Consider the following 20,872-nt stretch of genomic DNA (forward strand, 5'->3'; position numbering starts at 1 on the left):
CGTGCTTCCAATTTCTAAGCTTTTCTTCCCTCTGGAGTGAAAATTCACTTGCTGCATTCTAGCTCCTATCTCCCCAAGCCACAAAGTTTTAGAGGCATCAGTAGTGCTCTGGCTTGTGTTTAAAGCTATTTTAACTGTCAGAAATGCTTTAATTTCTTTATAATCTCCTAATAATTTATCTTACTAACTCTTTTGCAAAAGGGAGATGAATCATAGCGGCCATCCTAAAAATCCAAGACTTTTTTTTTAGTATATAGATTTGAGAAAGAAAAAAAAGAAAGAGGGGGCACATTGATGTATTATTTACACTTTAATAAACATATGATACAAAATAACTCCACATTCTCTGCAGTTATATTTTATGATTCTAAGTCATTTTCTCAAGCCTAAATTAAAGGGTAACCTTATAGATGTAACTATCTTAAAAAAGACAATTTAATGACAAGAAAGTCCTTGATTTCATCATAATAAACGGGAAGAAAATGTAACATAAGAGATTTGTCATTTATAATATAGAGAAAAATCAAGTTTTTTTTCTTTTTCTTTTTAAATTGTGTTCTTTATTTTACTTTATTTATTTATTTTTTGTTTGTTTGTTTGTTTTGCCTTTTCTAGGGCTGCTTCTCAAGGCATATGGAGGTTCCCAGGCTAGGGGTCTAATCGGAGCTGTAGCCGCTGGCCTACGCCAGAGCCACAGCAATGCCAGATCCCAAACAGCGTCTGCGACCTACACCACAACTCATGGCAACGACAGATCCTTAACCCACTGAGCAAGACCAGGGATCGAACCTGCAACCTCATGGTTCCTATTCGGATTCATTAACCACTGAGCCACGACAGGAACTCAAAAATCAAGTTGTAATTCTTGTTTCATCATATAAGTTAGGAGGCAAGTTATTTGTTATATATGTATAGCTTCTGTTATCAGCAAAAAGAAGGAATGTGTGATATATGACCTGAAAAAGCAAATTATACTTCATGCCCAAGTAAGAAGCTGATCTCTGCTTAAAGATCACTTTTCTTGTTATTCTTCCATATTTTCTTCGATTAAAGATGGAACTTGTGTTATGATGTTTCCATGATACTGCATTCCTCCAAAGGGAATGAAAATCAATTCTTTTTAATTCCACAAGCTTCTATCTTTCTCTACTCTGCTTGGTTAACACATATCCATCTGCTTTTCTCCTTTGACAATATTACTGGCATTTCATTATCCTTTAGCTGTCATTTTGGTGAGGTTTCAAGATGAAACCCTATGTTCAATCGACTCTATTTATCTAGAAGCCAGGTATGAAGTTTTCACCATCTAAAATTTTTCTTTTTCTTTTTCTGGAGTTCCTGCTGTGGCCCAGTGGAAACGAATCTGACTAGTATAAACATGAGGTTGTGGGTTTGATCCCTGGCCTCACTTAGTGGGTTAAGGATCTGGCATTACTGTGAGCTGTGGTGTAGGTTGCAGATGTGGCTGTGGCTGTGGGTGGAAGCCTGCAGCTATAGCTCTGATTCAACCCCTAGCCTGGGAACTTCCATATGCTGCAGGTGCATCCCTAAAAAGCAAAATAAAATAAAATAAAATATTTATTTTTTTAATAATGATTTTTATTTTTTCCATTATAGCTGGTTTACAGTGTTCTGTCAATTTTCTACTATACAGCAAGGTGACCCAGTCACACATACATGTATACATTCTTTTTTCTCACATCATCATGCTCTATCATAAGTGACTAGATATAGTTCCCAGTGCTATACAGCAAGATCTCATTGCTTATCCATTCCAAAAGCAATAGTTTGCATCTATTAACCCCAAATTCCCAGTCCATCCCACTCCCTAAAATTTTTCTTTTTTACTTTGAAGGTTTGATTGACATTACAAAGGATTCAGACTTTAATGGAATCTATGATGAAGACATGAATGAAGATCCAACATATAATCCCAATAGCCCTGAAGAAAAAGCTCTATTTATGAAATATGCTGAAAATATTCTGTTAAAGTTGACATTCAGTACCACACAAGTTCAACAGTATGAAAATGTTTTTATATTTGAAACAGCCTATTGGCTTACTGATGCTATAAAATATAATCAGGATTATCTTGATATTTGTACCTACCAAAGATTACAGCAAAGATTATATCTTCAAAAAAAGATTATTCAAAAACACTTTGAGAAAAAAAAAGAAATCAGAAAAGGGATAGGATACCTAAAATTAATATGTTTTTTGACTCCATTTCTACTAAGTTTAAAAAAGAAGATGAAAGTTCCATATTTAAGTAGTCTGCTTCAGCCTTTTTCAGGTAAGAGTGTCACCAAAAATTAAATATAAAATGCAGATATATATTGAACTTATTTTTAAATTCTATTTTGTTTCTAGTATGTCAGTCTAAGCATATAATCAAGCTGTAGCCTATTAGAAATTAAAAACAAAATGTAATGTCTCCAACATAATTAGAACTACTTGGTATATTCACACAATACGTGGTATATATACCAATTTATAAGGGCTATTGAAAGACTTATAATGAGTTCTGAGAACTCATTAGTGAGCATTGGTGCTCATGTAGGCTTATCACAGTAGGATTTCTGTTCAGGTAGCAAGTTTTCAGTAGGAATTTTACAAATTATTTAGTGAAAACTTGTATCATGAGAATTATGATGGTGAAGATTATAATCCATATCTTTGAACTACTTAAAAATGGACTCATGGCAGTGCTTGTCCAAGGATGAGGGTGGAGCAAGTGTCCTGTGTATGGAACTAATATTCTTAAAGAGGATGTTAACTATATCTGTAATGTTTGATTACTTAATTTATTGGAAGTAAGTATAACTAAATGTTAATAGTTCACTTCCAGGTGGTGAGATTAGGGCATTACATTTTTCTTTGTACTTTTCTGAACCTTTTGCATTTCTCAAAATACAGTTTATACCTTATATTGATGAAACCGTATCCTGTTAGCAAGTCAAAATATTGAATAAACCTAATCCTTGCCAGGATTTTAGAAAATTACTTTTCAAAATAAATGTTGGCTTCATTACTTTCCCAAAAAATGGGCTGGTTATTTTTGTCATGTGAGAGATACCTACTTTTTTTCTTTACAATGTATCTTTTTCCTGAACTAGCTCAGGCAACTTTTGTTTATTTAACTAAAGATTCTCTAAGGGACAGTGTTTGAAATCTTTCCTGATAATTGGGGGGTAAGATGTTAGTCTTGAGCTCACACGTAAAAATTGGTAAGTAGAATAATGTTTTGACTATTCTTTTGAAATATCTGTACAATGAAACTGCAGAAAATTCCCAAAATGTATGATATATTTTAATGTTTAGACCTCCAAAATATGATTGCTTACATGCTGTTGTTCAATTTTTAAACAAAAGTTTATTTTCATCTTTGAAGATGACAAGGTCAAGACAGAGCGAGAATTGCCTCCATTTATTTATGGAAGAGATTTTAAATGCCAGAATTTTCACTACAAAGAGGATCAGTATTTTCATGTTCATGGAGGAATTGAATTTGATATCAGCACCCCTTCAATTGAGAATGCTTTGGAAGATTTTAAGGTTTTAATTATTATTGTTTCTGAAATGGTTTGTCACTTCACAGCTCTTTTATCCAATTCTTCTACCAGAGTCTCTGCTGTTACAGTCACTAGGCAGCTCTCCAAATGACTATCTTCACAAGTCATACACACACAAAGTCTTCATATATTCAGTAACACACATTAATTAAGGGTGAGTATATCTAAGGCCCTGTGTTAAATGTCAGAGACAAAGTGATGAATAAGCTAGGTACAACTATCATCCCTGCAGAATTTACAGACTTCTAATGGACCATATTTGCCCTAGAATAGTTAGCTGAAGAGTATAGTAGAAATCTTTGAATATTCTATACATATTCTTCCATTTTTCTCAAAGATTAGTATTAGACTAGAGATCCTCTAGAGTTTAAGAACTACAATAATTCTTCATCTGGAATTTAATACAAACATAATACATTTTAATTGTCATTGCTTTTCTACCTTCTCTATATTATATATCTTTAAAAAAATTTTCCCTCAATTCCAAAGTAGAGACTGGATACATACAGTTATTACCTGGGTCTTAGGGGATATTTTATTTAAAATTTGTCCTTTACATGTATACAAGTTCATCTAAAATAAGTCATAATTACTGAGATGTGTGTAAAGTTTTTTCAGTAATATAACTTATATTTTAGAACAATTTAGAAAAATACGGGATTGTGCTGCTAATACATTTGCAGAAGATTCAGGATACAGAGAATATTACTCAATACCAGTCCTGAAATTTAATGGAAAAAGGTAAGGAACTTTCAGTAATTATTCACAGTGTCATAATTTGCTGAAAGCAGAAAACCAGGAAAGTGTCAAAATGAAAAGACTAACTTAAAACCTCAGGAGGGGGATCCTGGAACAATAATGGTCCCTGTGAATAACTGCAGACTCTACAAAGTATTAAATGTTATATTTATCACTTCATACACTTTAATACATTCTGTGTAATAATCCTTAGATATTATAATTGGTTCTTTCTTATAATGAACACAGTGGTTAAATGGGGTAGGAGGTGGGGCTCAAGTCCTCTGGGCCCACTCAAAAGCAGTGGACTCAGCACACACTCCTTTGTTTAGATGAGGAATATATTAAATCCACTTCCTCTGCTGGGTCACATTATGCCTGTCAGCACTATTTTTCTCTCAGTATTGCTAGTATCTTTTATGTAAGTTCTAGGATTTTCTTATTTTGGATATGGAAATTTGTAAATAAGGGAAATAGAGTGCAGAGTGCATTTAAGTCAGAGGTAGAGATTAGAGATTTTAAAGCACACAGGAGTTTGTTTTTCTTAAAGTCTCATAAGTAGTTGAGAGGCTAGGACCACATCAGGAACTCTGGAGAATAGCAGCTTTTAAAGGGAGGTGGAGAGTAGCAGAGGAGAAAGCAAAAGAAACTAAGAAGGAGTGGCTAGAGGTAGAGGAGAACCAAGAAAGTATGATAGTATGGTAACCAAATCGGGAGAATTTTTAAAATATGGAAATAGTTAAAAGCATCAAATTCAACAGAGGAAAAGGCCAAGTCAATTTAAGACCTAAAAGAGTCCTCTGCATTTGGCAATGACTTGATAAGAGAATTTTAGATGTGACTATGTGTAGTAAGTTGAAGGGTAAGATTGGAGAGAGTTCATGGGATGTGAAGAAGTAAAGACAAAGGTTATAGGGAGTTCCCGTTGTGGCTCAGTGGGTTGGAAACCCGACTAGTATCCTTGGGGCCGTGGGTTCAATCCCTGGCCCCACTTAGTGGGTTAAGGATCTGGCATTGCCGTGAGCTGTGGTGTAGGTTGCAGATGTAACTTGGATGCCATATTGCTGTAGCTGTGGTGTAGCCAGTAGCTATAGCTTCAATTTGACCCCTAGCCTGGGAGTTTCCATATGGCCCTCAAAAAAACAAAAGATGATAAATTTCTTTCAAGATGCATGGAAGTGCTTGGATGAGGACTCCCTCATAGCGCTGCCTATCTGGGCTTTCTGGGCTTCCAGTAATCACCTCTGTGTGGGCCAGTGTGGGTCTATGCATAGGTTCACATAATTCTGTGTTAAGAGACTTTTTCAGGGTACAATGATCCTCTATCACCTGCTGCTTCTCCAGTTTCTAGGGTAGGACAGCCCCTTGCTGATTTTGATGCTTGAGTTGCATTGCATGATGAAACTGAATTTCTAAAAGAAATCAGCCCACCTCCCCCTGGTATTTGTTAAATTTATAAGTTTGTGTCATTACTTGAGCAGTAATCTGAGAGTACATCACTGAGCACTAGGGCCCCAAATGTAGTCAGCAACTTCGGATTCCATAGCAATTTACCACAGCCAGAGCCAGCTCCCTGAAGAAGTATATGAAAAGACAGAGGTTTCTGACACTGAGATTCTCTTGGAGCAGGATGATTTAGAGCTGGGCCAGCCAAACACTAAAGGACATCCCTTGAGCCCAGATCTATGGACACAGTCTTGCGGGCCTTGGGGCTCTATTTACGGTGCCTACTCTTAGCAGTGAGTATAATACCAAGGAAAGGTGAGATGTTTTCTTCTAGAAATGTAGTTTAGTCATCCATTATGGTCTTAAGCCATATAGCTCCTCAAGGTCCATGAACCTGTCACCACTATGATTTGAAAGTCTTCACATCTGAGTAGGAATAAGAATAACTGCTCCTCAATTTTGGAGGCTGGAATCTAGTAAGTTAGGCAAGTCCCCACAAATGAAGGTAGCACATCCACAAGTTGGGGCCCAAGTTGGGGCCCAAAGTGACAAATGCCACCACCTGGCCTGGAGAAGTACCTGTGAAGTATGCGTGAAGACAGATTTAGTTTATATTCTGTGGTCTATTTTGCTTTGGGGGGAAGAGGATGGTGTGCAGGAAGAATGACAACCTCGAATAAATGCTAACAGGTCCTCAAACATGCCTCTATCCATGCAGGGGTCTATTATATTCAGAAATTGGAATTGAAGTAAAGGTAAGGGAAGAGAGAGAATTAACCTCTGATCAGTTCATAATGGAGTGTTTCCCTAAGACCTTCTTTAACTGATCTCTGAGGCCCAGTGATCCCCCCTCAGCTTCTGGGCAAGGAGTTTCCTTAGCATAGAGTCACTGACCTTTCCCTGGAAATTAGCACAATGGAACAAACTTCTAGGAACCCTTGGGAAAACAGATAGACCCTGAGCAGCAAAGTGAAGAGCCATGGGAGGGGTTACCACCGTCAAGAATACTATATTTACAGCATCAATCAATAGTTGCCTTTAGAGCAGAAACCCAGGTAACATTAAGAGGATTCCCATTGGCAGAGGTAGGGTCAGCAGCTAAGGCCTTACCGCTGAAATCTGGGGATGGGTCAGGGTACCTAGCAGGCAGAAGTGGAAGAAGGCCACTATTTTCTTCTACTTGTGATGATAAGCAACCCTAGGGAACAGAGGCATTTACATTTTGTGAGAGGGGACTGGAGCTGTTGTCTACCTATGTCTCAAGGACCTGGTGGGTTGGGGTTTCTCTAGTCCACTGCTGCAGTGAATAGAAATCAAGGAGCCATTACCCAAACCATCATTGCACATCAGACTCACAGTAACTCTTGAGAAAGTAAATGTAGACATAAGTAGATTAAAAGAGTTAATATATAAATTTGCAAGAAGAGAGTAAGCAGGTGGTTAGAAGGTAAACCTAGAACTCCTTTGGTCAGAGTTAGAGCTTTCAGTGACTTTTAGACAGTGCCCTTGGCAGTGGCATGGGAAGGACGGAGACATTTACAAAGGCCAATATAGAGAAGATACCTGTTATAAAAGACCTGATTAGTAACAGTTAATAACCATGTTATTAAAATATTTACATCAAATACATTTTAAACTATATTTGTATTTAAATTGTAATTGTTAAAGAAAAGCCAGCATAGAAAAAAAATAGCAACTCACTTCCATGTTGGAAAAACTTGTATTTTTTTCTTTTCTTTTCTTCTTTTAATAGCTACTATGTGATCAGTTTTGAACTTGAAACTTTCTATCAGCAATTATATAAGACACAGTGGTGGGGAGCCATAAATGAAATAGTGAACAATCTGAGACTGAAAAGACTTCCACTGACGGATGCTCAATTGCATGAACAATTTAAGAAAAAATTTGGTTTCAAAAAAGCTATGAAGTGCAAGGTATTTCCGTGATTACCACCTAATTTAATGTAGGAAATTATAAACAAGTATGTTTCAAATTTTTATTGTAGTGATACATAATAGGTTAAATACATAATTAAGTTTCCACATTTTAGCAGCTAAAAAGCTCTACAATTCCGGAGTACAAATTTCTGGCCAGGTTGCAGAACATGTTTAAGAATGGAATTGTGATTAATTTTAATAATGGCCAATATTTATTGAGTGCTTATTCTGCATGCTAGGCCCTACTGTATATCCTTTCAACAAGTTCTTTCAAGGTACTAGTACTATTGTTATTCGTATTTTATAATTGAGAAATTTGAGGAGCAGCAAATTAAGGATCTTTGCCAAATCACATCTAGTATATTGCAGAGTGTGTCATGGGAACTAAACCTAAGGAGCAAACTTGGCTTCCTGAATCAAGTCTTTGTATCTGCTTCATTATGCCTTGACTTCTAGAATTGTTAAATTAAATGGTGAGCTCATCAATTTCAAAGACTACGTTGGCATTTACTTACCTTTTATTTGTTCTAGTGTCTGTAAATTTTTTTTGTGTGTGCACTTTTTAGGGCTGCACCCGCAGCACATGGAGGTTCCCAGGCCAGGGGTCTAATCAGAGCTACAGCCGCTGGCCTACTCCACAGCCACTGCAACACTAGATCCAAGCCTCATCTGTGACCTACACCACAGCTCACGGCAATGCCGGATCCTTAACCCACTGAGCAAGGCCAGGGATCGAACCCACAACCTCATGGTTTCTAGACAGATTCATTAACCACTGAGCCATGACGAGAACTCCACCAGTGAGATATTTTCCACATGGATCTTATGAAAATTCTACTGTAATTGAGCACCAATCATGTGATCATATAAATATATTTCCTTGTCCTGTTTTCGTTAAACTAAATTTTAGATGTATTTTGAAAAAACTAATTTGGGCCTTCCTCATAATTTTAGAGTATTCCGTTTGGTATGAAGTCTGCTGTTGAAAGAGGATTATCTGCTGTTTTCCACACATTTAGCCGTAAAACCTCAAGCTCAACGATCAATGTTTCAGATGAGGCAGGTTATGCTATTTTCCATTACGCTGCTCTACACAACAGAGTTCCAATTGTATGTCAACTGTGCAATGCCAACTTCAATGTCAACCAGAGACGTTTTATTATAGTTAGCCAAGGTACCGTAGGGTTTTTAAATCCTAAACTGTTTTTATTTTACTTACCCCTATTCAGCATTAGGCATGCATGTTGATATTATAGCAAGGTTAAAATAAAACATTGGTTCCTAGAACAAAGTTGAGCTTTTGTTTCATTTATCTCAGAGGGGCTCCTTTTAGTTTTCTAAGTTCACTCATTGCTCCCTTATACAGTATTATTTATTTGTTTACTGTTTCCCTCACTTGAATATAATCTCCATGAAGGACGAGGATTTGGTTTACTTTGTCATGGTATTCTAGTGTCCAGAAGAAAGCGTTGCATTGGTAGGTGCTTGAGACATAGTTGTTGAATGCATACATGATGGATGAATTCAGGGTATCATTTGATAATCACTGATATAATTAATATACAGTAATGTACTATAGATAGTCTGAGAAAAGGGAGATAGGAACCCCAGGCAGAACATCCATTTCTTATCCCAGGTTCTTAACTAGGTAATAGTTTCTTCATACTACATAAACTTAAATTATATTTAGTAACAAAAAATTCCTCTACAATCATATTTTTCTGGATTAATGACCCTTTAAGGCTAATTTAGTTTAAACTTTAAAAAGGAAATTTTCCAAATTATTAAATATACACACATACTTATGTGTTCACTGGAATAAATTTAACTAGTATAAAAATAATAAAGTTGTGAATGAAAGTGGAATAGTACAGTTGGAAATAAAGCCTCGCCACTAAAAGAGAAGTGTTGGGAATGGCTGATGCAATTATATTAGCAATAAGAAATGGTAATTTTATATTTTAACTTGCTACCTTAAGAAGCTGTGTTGAATTTTCACACACCAAAACAAAATGTGCTGCTTTAATCCTGTTGACTACTGATAAATTTCATATTCTATCAATATAATTAAAATATTTTGGTATTAAGATGCTTCTATTCTTAATTAAAATATTCAATACATAATTAATTTAGTTCAAATAGAGTGCAAATTCAGTCAGAATGCAGTGGGTGGCCTGTTATTTAAAGATATCTTTGGTATATTAAAAAAAAACTTTAGTAATTTAAGTGTCTTTGGTATATTAAAAAAAAACTTTAGTAATTAAAGTCTCTCATCCTGTGACTACTTGAATTTCCATTTGCTGAGAACTGGGTAGAGTTTGAAGTACAGAAAACGTCTAATTCTACTGGATGTCTATGTGTTGTTACTAAACCAACACAAAACTGGTCCCTGTGAGTTTTGGCCAGCTATATGCGAGGCAGTGTCTTCAGGTCTGCTGTGATGTCATGTCAGGTGCATGTCCAGGCCCAGAGGGCTTGGCCAAAAGTTATACTAGTCCTGTTTGATATAATCCTGTCATCTTCATCTAAGCATAGTCATTTTGTCCTCAATTTTGACTAATTTAGGAAACTGCTACATATTAGTAATCATACTTCTTTGTGTATTCTCTTTTAAAACAGAATCATCAAAACTGGACATTAAAAAAGAAAGAAATGGTAAGACATAAGTAAAATATTTGGTGCATTTTTAAAAGCTTACTTCATATATTAAAACTTATAGTATATAATCTCCAAAATGCTGTCACATGAGAGTAACACAAAATGATTTTTATCTATGTTTTGAAGTATAATTTTTTCTAACAACAGTTGTTTATTCATATTTCTCTTAAGTTTTTTTTAACTATGGAATTTGCAAATTACCTCTACTTATTTTTATAAAATTAGGCCGCAAAGTGGGTTTTATGCTTTAAAAAAAAGCAGTTAATATTATTTAGATATGCTGCCATCTAGTGACAGTAACAATCTATGACATCTGAGGTATGAGTCATTCTAGAGATGTGACCTAAGAAAACAGAAAAAAATTTAAAGGATACCCCTTCTATATATATCTACATGTAAAAGGCTATACCTTCACATTCTATATAATTCAAGGAGGGTTTGTTTTTAAAGAAACCATTTACAACATCTTGAATTTTGTTGTTATTCAAAACAGCCACCTTCCATGGGTGAGAGAACAGCTAATTTGAGATGCCCTCAGAGAAGAAAAGTATCTTGACCTCATTATCCTCCTCCTCCTCCAATCTCCTGTGGAGGGTCCCCTCATTGACAGCTACGGACAAGAAGCCAGAGGGTGGGTTGGGGGAGGGTTGCTAAATCTGCAGAAGCAGAGGGCAGGGAGGTGGTAAAGAGAGGTGAGTGGGGCTGAAGGGGAATGAGGAAACTTATCTGGTCCACCTACTCTGTAGGACTTTGCAGTTGAGTGACAGTAGTACACCTTCTTCATCATTGCTCTAATTTTTTTTCTTTTCTAAATATCACTTATGGCTACCTTGTCAATATCACTTATTGACTCCCTCAGTTTAATACAAGGTCCATAAAGGGTAAGGATTTGGCTTTTTTACTTTGTCATAGTATTCTTGTGCCTGAAGAAAGTGTGGGATTAGTAGGTGTCCAGGAATAGTTGTTGAATGAATGTATGATGACGAATGCAGGGTAGCATCTCACAGTCACTGGCATTAATATATAAGTGACGTACTATAGAAATTCAAAGAAAAGAGAGATAAAAATGGCTTTTAGGTCCCAACAGAACATCTATTCTTTAGACCAGGGTTCTTTCTCTACTCGAGAATATTTTCTTCAGACTACGTAAACTCCTCCAGAACTTCCCTGATTCAAGCATGACTTAGGAAAGTGTTTCTCAGCCTCAGCACTACTGACACTGTGGCTTTGATAATTGTTGTGGGGGGCTGTCCTATGCTCTAAAATGTGTAGAAGTATCCCTGGTCCCTATCCATTAAATACCAGTAGCAACCCCCACCCCCAGCTGGGACAACCAAATGTCACCAGACAATGCATATTTCAAGGCGAGGCTACAAATTTTAAATATATAGAAATATATATAAATCACCCAGGTATCTTGTTAAATGAAGACTGAGTCAGAGGGCCTGGGCAGGAGCCAAGATTCTGCATTTCCAGCAAGCACATTTTAAAGGATTAAGAGGCGGATATAAGAATAGTATTCTTGCCCCTGGATTTTGCTGAAATATTTTTTGGAGGAGGGTGAAGAGAAGAGGGAGAGAAGGTCAGTGGGGTGGTTAGTGTTGTTTGAAAAAACAAACAAAAACTTCAGTTCCTTTGTTATGTTTTTCCTGCCAAGAGCTGCTAATTGCCTTTCACTGACTGAAATGAACCAATAGGTTCTATAATCCTATGATTAGGTCTCAGTCTTTTGGGGTGCCTGTGCTCCTGAGTCATGAATTTCAACTTGCTTCTCACTCCCTGCTGCCCCTTAGGTGGACCAGGATGGCTGGAGGGGGCTGTAGCTGGGTATTTCCCTTCCCCCAGGTAGGTTAGGCTATGATAAAACTTCAGCAAGTTGGGCTCTGGTAAAATAGAGCCTGAGGAACAGCCTTATTAAGAAAAATAGAATGCTCTGGTGTATTTCAAAATGGTTCCTTTGCCCTTTCCCCTGCTGGAAGCACAAGCAAGGGGATTTTTCTCTAATATTAACTGTGAGGACCTGGTCAAGTTCCTGGAGGTAAAACTCACTGAAGCATGGGGTCCCTCTGAAATTGCTAACACTCAGACTTGTCTGAACTGAGCCACCAGCAATTTGTCAATTACAGATCAGGTTTTCTGAGCCTGCCAGTGGCTCCTGTGGTAGTTTCTGCCCTTGGATTTCTACTCCAGCAAGTTGTAATTCTCTGAACCCACCTGTCTATCTCTCCAGTTTTGGGTGCAGCTTTTTTGCCTTGTGACCTCACTTCTCTAATGGATCTGAGAAGAGTTGTTGATTTTTCAGTTCAAGTTTTTACTTGCTGTTAGGATGGATTGGGGATTTTTAGGCTCTTTATATGCCAGACCAGAAACTGGAAGACTAAGCATTCATTTTAAATAAATAGATTTGGGTCAGATGTTAGATTTTGAAAGACAATGCTGTGGAGCTTAGATTGTTACGGCAGGCAGGAGGCCACTGGAAGTTTCTGAGTTGGCAGAAAAACAATGCATCACTGAGGAAATATAATTTTTGCTAAGGAATAAATAAGGCTTAGGTAGAACCCTATCAGAGAAGTGTTGTTTGGGAGAAGGAAGCTTTCAGACAGCAGAAATAACCCCAGGTGACTGGATAATTCAACATCCAAATCAGGAGTTTGAAAATGAAAGGGCACTACTAATAATTATGCATGGGCAACCTGGAATGTGTGGTCAGTCATTAAACAAAGGCCCAAATGAAGAGAACAAGGTGTGTGTGTTGTGTTATTTTTTTTTACTTCCTTCTCTTTTTCTTTCTTTTTTTTTGGGGGGGGGTGCTTTGAGGTTAACTTGGAGTCAGTGTATCCCTTTCCTGTACTCATCATCAGGTGGCTTTAAGAAGCCACTAAAGAGTTTTAAGCAAGAAGGTAAAAAGATCAGATTTACATTTTGAAAAATTGAATTAGGAAGGGCAAGAACAAGATGGGCATTTCAGCTGCGAGGTGATTAGGTGATTATGGCTTGGAGTAGGGTGGTGAAAGTAAAGATTAGGTTCTAATCTTTATTAGAGATATTTAAACTTGGCAATGGATTGGTAATGGAGATGAGAAGAGAGGAGTCTTTCTAGTTTCTGGTCTGTAGAACTGGCTGGATGATGATATCCTACACTGATTTAGGGAGCAATGAATGACAATCAGTAGTTCAGTTTTTGCATATGTTAAGTTTGAAGTGGTGTGTGGAGATGCCTAGTGAGATGACAGATCTGGAGCTTGGAGAAAAAAAAATCAGATCTAGGGACATAATCCTGGGAATCATCAACTTATAGATGGTAAGTGAAACTATTGAGAAGATAAAAGTCTTAAGGCTCATTTAGACATCAGAACAATGAAGAGATACCAAGGGAGACTGAAAATAAGTAGCGAGAGAGGCTAGAGAAAAACAGGAGGATCTTATATCACAAAAGCCAAGGGAAGGAACCATTTTAAAGCTGAAGAAGTGTTCAATTTATTGTTGAGAAGTAAGAGGAGAGTTGAAAAACACCCACTGGATTTAGTGACACAGAGGCCTTTTATGAGCAATTTTTTTTTTTTCAATTTGTGTGTGTGTGTGTGCTTTTTAGGGCTGCACCCGGGGCATATTGAGATTCCCAGGCTAGAGGTCAAATCAGAGCTACAGCTGCCGGCCTATACCACAGCCACAGCAACAGAGGATCCGAGCTGTGTCTGCGACCTATACCACAGCTCACAGCAATGCTGAATCTATAACCCACTGAGCGAGGACACAGATCGAACCTGCAGCCTCATGGTTCCTAGTCAGATTGTTTCCGCTGCACCACGACGGGAACTCCATTTTTTTTTTCCTATTTTAGAGAGTCTTATCTCCTACTACAAAGCATTTTAATAAAATGGAAAATAATTTAAACAGGAAATAATTTTATAACAAAAGTATTTTACACCATGACTTAATTTTAAAAATATTTAATATTCTCAATGTTATTCTTCTTATCTTATAAAGAGATGTTTGTTTGTTTATTTTGGCTTTTTAGGGCTCCTCCTGTGGCATATGGAGGTTCCCAGGCTAGGAGTCAAATCGGAGCTGCAGCTGCCAGCCTACACCACAGCCAAAGCAACGTGGGATCTGAGCTACATCTGGGACTCACACCACAGCTCAGGCAATGTCAGATCCCCAACACACTGAGTAAGCTCAGGGATCAAAACTGCAACCTCATGGATACTAGTCAGGTTCATTAACCACTGAGCCATGATGGGAATGCCAAGATATTTATTTTTAATGGTCAGACATCCTGAGTTAAATAAAAAAATATGGAATTGCCTAAATTAATCCTTTTAATGATCTTGGAGCATTTTTATCACAATACTAAGCTCTGTGGTTGGATATTAAAAAGACATATTTTTTAGGAATGTTAAATCTTTGACCATTGAAGTAATGTCCATCTACTCTAGGTCCAACACCTCTACACCTGGCAGCACAGGCTTGCTCACTAGAAACAGCCATCTGTCTACTCTGTTTCAAAGCTGACTACACACTTTCTGAAAAAAGAGGCTGGATGCCGATTCACTTTGCTGCTTTCTATGACAATATCTGCATCATAATTGTTCTCTGTAGGAAGGATCCTAGTTTACTAGAAGCTGAGGCAACAGCTGAGTAAGTTATTAAGCATTTGTGAAAATATAAATTTCTGCTTGCCCCAAACACTGACACTAAAAGGAAGGAAAGGTTATGACTGATTTGAAAGGCTATGTCAGGCTTTCTCTGCTGTCCTTTCTGGTCATTATTTCCTTCTATAGCTTGTCTTTAGAATTTATAAAGGTGGGAACTTCCAGTTTGAAAAATTAGAAAAGGAAAAGAAAAAGAGATGGGAGTTTCTATTAATTTATGTATGTTTTCTGGAAGAATAAGGAGTAAGCCCTCAGAAGTTTTTCTAAGCTGTTCCCAAAAGTGTGGTTCGACAGATTAGTTTATCAGGTAAACTACTTAGTGTCCTAGAAGAAGTTTGAGACAGGGGAGGAGAACGTTGCTCTAAATTGGACCCTGCACAACCAGGAGGCCTCCTAAGAACCTGAGACCAAAGTAGACAGATCCTGGACAACAGAAGAAATATCTAATGGTATCCACAATAGAAAGACTTTAAAAAGAAGAAAATAATTTTTCAATAGGGAAAAATCCCAAACAGTGTTCTGTTCCACAATTTAACTGAGTATCAATCTTTAGGGGGGAGTATCAACCTTTAGGAGGTACCCTCTCCCAAGGGTACATTCTTGGCAAGTAATCTAAATGCCAAGTTATTATTTTGATTTGATTTTCAGATATTTCTGGGTCTCCAAATAGATTGTCCACTATTATTCCGCGTAGAAATCAATCCTCCCTAGATTGGGGTAGAGACGTGTATGGAGAAAACTTTCAGGAAACTAGGATCTCTGGCTAATAGATTCTCTGACAAGTAGATTCTGGAAAGAACTATGGAATGTGGGGACCTGAATTTAGTTCCTGGTTCTGTCATATTTGACAAAGTGTCTTTGAGAAGAAGGGAGGTAAAAGACTGTGTGGATTGTAAAAGGTCAAACCATTGAAAATCAGAGGAGGAAGTAAGAGGCTATCTGTGAAGTAAGGAAGAAGCAAGGGATTCATACAGAGGACAATTACCAAAGCTGAGATGTATGTGGAGCTAATGAGGAGTGTGTCCATGCTGATGTGTATGACTATGAAAGTGTGACAAGGAACTGAGAAATTAGGACACAAATGGTACTTGGCATGGGTGTTGAGGTCACTGACAAGAGGAGGAAGCATGTTGGTGAGGCAATCAACACATGAGCTAGGATCATGGAAGAAGACCCAAATATCAGGAGGAAATGGCAATATGGAACTGGAAAGGGTAATATAACTTGATGACCTATCTTTCAAGTGAGGAAAATCAGAGCGATGGTGTTAGAAGTAAAAGTAATCTCTATTCCTGTCACTGAGTAGGAAAAAGAAATGAAGAGGAGAACAGTCTTATTAGAGTAGAAAATGGAGAAAATGAAGAGATGTTTTCTCAAAAAGGACAAGAGTTACCCCAGGGCCTCGGGAAAGGAGGACAGAGGAAAGCTTGGGGCTAGCTGGATATTGGTGAGAGTTCAAGGACAGGCAGCAAGAGAAGGGAGTTTCATGGAGAAGAAAGCATGGGTGACAAAGATACCCCCAAATATCTATGGTTTAAAGAAGGATAAGCATAGTTCTTATTCATGAAGTCTGGGTTGGTAGTCAAGGGCTGGCCTGATGGCTTGGGAATATGAGGGATCCAGGCATCTCTTGTTGCTTCTTCAAATATGGTTACCATATCCTGGTACAAAATAGCAACTCCTGCTTTCATTATTATGCCTGCATTCTAGCCATTAGAAGAAAGAGAGAGGAAGGTAATGGTGCACTTTAGGGAATTGCCCAGGTAATGTCTACTAACATCACACTGGCCAAACTCAGTCCTGTGGCCTTACTTACCTATAAGGAAAGATAGGAAATGTTGTATTTGACTGGATTGTCATGTCCCCAACCAAAATATCTTCACTATCTAAAAGCAGATAGTGGGTTTTGAGAAAAAACTGTTGGTTTCTGCCAACAGAACTGGGGAAGCTGGACATGAAGTGTAAAGAAATAGATTGGAACACTGCCTGAGCTCCAGTTTCATCATTTGTAAAATGGGCTGATAATACTTGCCTTGCCTTTTCCCTTTATTAATACATTTGTAAGGATTCAATGAGATAGTGTATTCTAAGGACTTGGTACATTATCAGCTTATGAACAAATTATAAGACATAGTAATTAAGTTGGGAGAGAGGGCAGAGGCAAATACTAAGGACAGCCAAGGCAAGAGAGGCAAACTTATTTACATGTGGAATATACAGAACAAAAATATGTAAGGAAGAGAAGGTGATGTATAAATCCAACTTCCTTCAACAGCAATTTGGATAGTTTTACAAAAATAAATTTGACATTATAAATGTACTCAATTATTATGACATATTTCTTGACTTCTAGGAATCAGTGTACACCACTGTTACTTGCTGCCACTTCAGGAGCACTGGACACTATCCAGTACCTACTTTCTCTTGGTGCTAATTGGAGAAAAACTGATATTAAAGGAATAATATAATTCACTTATCAGTGTTAACCTTTCACACAGAGGTTCTCAAGCATATAATAGAGTTAAATATTCCTGAACTCCCAGTTTGGAAAACTTTGGTAGGTGAGTATAGAACACATAATATCTTTATAAATAAATTTTCTGACCATTATTCAGTTTAATTGTTGATACTCTGAAATAGAACAAATAAAATAGAACATACATCATATTTTGAGTTAAAACCAGAAATACAAAGAATACTGAACTATTTGTGTGTGTGCAAAAGTAGTTTTATTTCTAAATTGAAAGAATAATATCCCAGACTATATTTTAAACAATTATATTTATTTTTATTTTCCAACTCTCCAAAAATCCAATCATCCTCTTCACCATCAAAAAAGAAAATTAAAAGAAAGAAAAGAAGGAAAGAGATAGGAAATTAATGTTTGGGTGGAAAAGATAAGATTCTTTCCAATTCATTTCTCACTTCCCAATTTTAGAGACAGATTCAACAACATCTTTCCTCATATTTTGATAAATGGCATGTGAAAAATTCTATCTGAAGTTTTTCCCAATTTATATTCAATCTAGCCAGAAATATTATAAAGGTAAGAGTTACTGGCCAGCTAAATGTACACATCTAATTTTACTCCCTCCCAAGATGCTGCTTAAATTACATGGAGATTAAATAGCAGCAAACAAGCATTGAAGAGAAAACATAAAAAAGAAATAAAATATTGCAGACAGGCAATTTTTAAGACTTACTAGACCAGAGAAATCAGTCCAAGCCAACAGTGAGAAAGCTGAGAATGTCTCAGACTCACACCGTAAATCCCCAATAGACTGGGGAACTGGCAGTGCCAGCCAGAAGTTCTCTCTGCAGAGGCTGCCCAGGAAAGACCTAAAGATCTGAAGCAGGAATTCTCCTCAACTAACAGGAAACTGGGAATCTGACCCAAGAGAAAAGCAAAGGGAATTTCAAAGATGAGAGCAAAGGAATGTCCCAGAATGGAAACTGTGTAGCCAGATCAAAGGGAAAATGTGGGAGGAATTACTAACTGGTACAAAGAAAGCAGATGATCTAAAGTAAGAAAATTACTACCTCCAGGAAAGGCAAGAATAAGGAGATACAAGATAGTGCCCTGCAATGCTTAGCTGTGAATAATATCTGTATATGCATTATAATGTGAGCATTGAATATTCATTTAACTAAAAACTATAAATATGGGGGAGGGGAGCAGAGGAAATGGCAGAGCAGTGTTGAAAGAGCTAGATTCTCATTTATCATAACATGGAGTCAATCAATGATATCTACAACTACTGTGGAGAACAGTATGGAGGTTCCTTAAAAAACTAAAAACAGAACTACCATATGATCCAGCAATCCCACTCCTGGGCATGTATGTGAAGAAAACCATAATTTGAAAAAATACATGTACCTCAATGTTCATTACAGCTTTACTTTCAATAGCAAACACCTGAAAGCAACCTAGGTAGATGTTCATCAACAGAGGAATGGATAAAGAAGATGTGGTATATATATACAGTGGACTATTATTCAGCAATAAAAAAGAACAAAATAATGCCATTTGCAGCAACATGGATGGACCTAGAGATTTTTATACTAAGTGAAGTCAGAAAAAGACAAATATTATATGATATCACTTACATGTGGAATCTAATTTTAAAATGATACAAATTAATATATTTACACAGTAGGAACAGTTTCACAGACTTAGAAAACAAATTTATGGTTACCAAAGAGGAAATGGGGAGGAGAGGGATAAATTAGGAGTTTTGGATTAACATGTACATACTACTATACATAAAATAGATAACCAACAAGGACCTACTGTATAGCATAGAGAACTCAATTCAATATTCTATAATAACCTATGTGGGAAAAGAATCTGAAAAAGAATGAATATATTTATATGTATAACAATCATTTTGCTGTACACCTGAAATTAACACTGTAAACCAACTACAATAAAATTTTTAAGTCAGAGAAAAAAAAATCAATATATTGACATAATAAAGGTAACAGTGTGTATAATTATTTAGAAATATGGAGATATGTTAATCACAGACAGTATAGAGAAAGAGTCCAAAGTGGAAATATTTGGAGTGACAAAACTCAGAGAAGTGGAGAGGGTAAAGCAAAGAACTACTACATTTTGCTAAAGCCTTTTTAGTAACATTTAACTCTGAATCATGAGCATATATTACTTTAATAAAATAATAACTAAAGCAAAAATGGGGAATGAGAACAAATATTTTTACCAACAACTCATTTTGGAATGAGATAAGATATGTAAGATTTTCAACTGCATTCTACTGATTCAAGAAGTTTGCATAACTGATTTCAAAACTGGCTCAATACCTGATTTTGGAATTTACTGGGTACTGGGAACACATTCCAAGTATATCAATCAGCTTGAGATATGCTAGAAAGCGTTTTCAATGTTTATTTGGATGCATATATGTCATTATAAACTAGTCTTTTGAAGAGGAACTAAGAAGACTATCCTGTTACTTTTGATAAAATACATCAATGATAGGAAGCTCTGACCCCTAACAGTAACAGCCTAATGGCACAAGACATTCTTGAAAGGCACTCCTTCCTACAGCCATTGTTGGGAAGTCCTGATAGTGAAATGAGCACACCACTAACAATGAGCATCTGTCCACTGCTTCTTTGCTTTGTGCCCTGTAATAGCGCTCCCTCCTTACATGGCCCATTTCAACAATGAATAAGAGAAGAATTAGAGTGTATTAGAACTCTCCAGGATTAGCTCTTGGAGTGAGAGTTGAATTTTATTTTATTATTATTTTGTCTTTTTAGGGCCGCATTCGCAGCATATGGAGGTTCCCAGGCTAGGGGTCCAGTCAGAGCTATAGCCACCAGCCTTCTCCACAGCCACAGCAACTGGTGGGGGGAGGGGGTCCGAGTCGTGTCTGCGACCTACACCACAGCTCATGGCAGTGACGTATCCTTAAAACCCACTGAGGCCAGGGATTGAACCCATATCCTCATGGATACTAGTCAGGTTCGCTAACCACTGAGCCATGACGGGAACTCCAAAAGCTGAATTTTAAAAGAGACTACCAGGGAGTGAACTAGCCAGGTAGGAGTTAGGACTGGAATTGTTATTACAGGGGCTGGGTAAAAAGAGATGGGCAAAGATATTTCTATGTGGTTTTGCTTGCACCAGAGACATTGTTTAGAAGCATGTATATTTGTATTATCTCCTGTCTGGAGTATAAATTCACCCAAGATTTTTTTAATATCTTCATCATATTCAGGAAATGTATAAAGCTTCATATATGATTTAATGGATATTAAATTTTTATTGACAATAATTAGTTTACTTTGCCATTCTTGAAAACCCATACTCAAATTTTATTCAACAGCTGATTTCAGGCAAGAA

The 20,872-nt window shown here is 37.0% G+C and overlaps 1 protein-coding gene across 1 annotated transcript in view; it reads left to right on the top strand.

Moving 5' to 3' along the window:
* ANKAR (ankyrin and armadillo repeat containing) overlaps positions 1–20,872 on the top strand; it is a 59,762-nt gene that overhangs the window by 6,069 nt on the left and 32,821 nt on the right. The window contains 9 exon segments of the mRNA XM_047773063.1: positions 1,856–2,293; positions 3,392–3,555; position 3,624; positions 4,211–4,313; positions 7,510–7,690; positions 8,648–8,867; positions 14,788–14,989; positions 17,357–17,457; positions 17,460–17,564. Coding sequence (XP_047629019.1) covers positions 1,856–2,293; positions 3,392–3,555; position 3,624; positions 4,211–4,313; positions 7,510–7,690; positions 8,648–8,867; positions 14,788–14,989; positions 17,357–17,457; positions 17,460–17,564 — 1,515 coding nt within the window.

Source organism: Phacochoerus africanus, chromosome 3 (assembly GCF_016906955.1).
Source record: "Phacochoerus africanus isolate WHEZ1 chromosome 3, ROS_Pafr_v1, whole genome shotgun sequence".
In the NCBI taxonomy this organism is placed as follows: domain Eukaryota; kingdom Metazoa; phylum Chordata; class Mammalia; order Artiodactyla; family Suidae; genus Phacochoerus; species Phacochoerus africanus.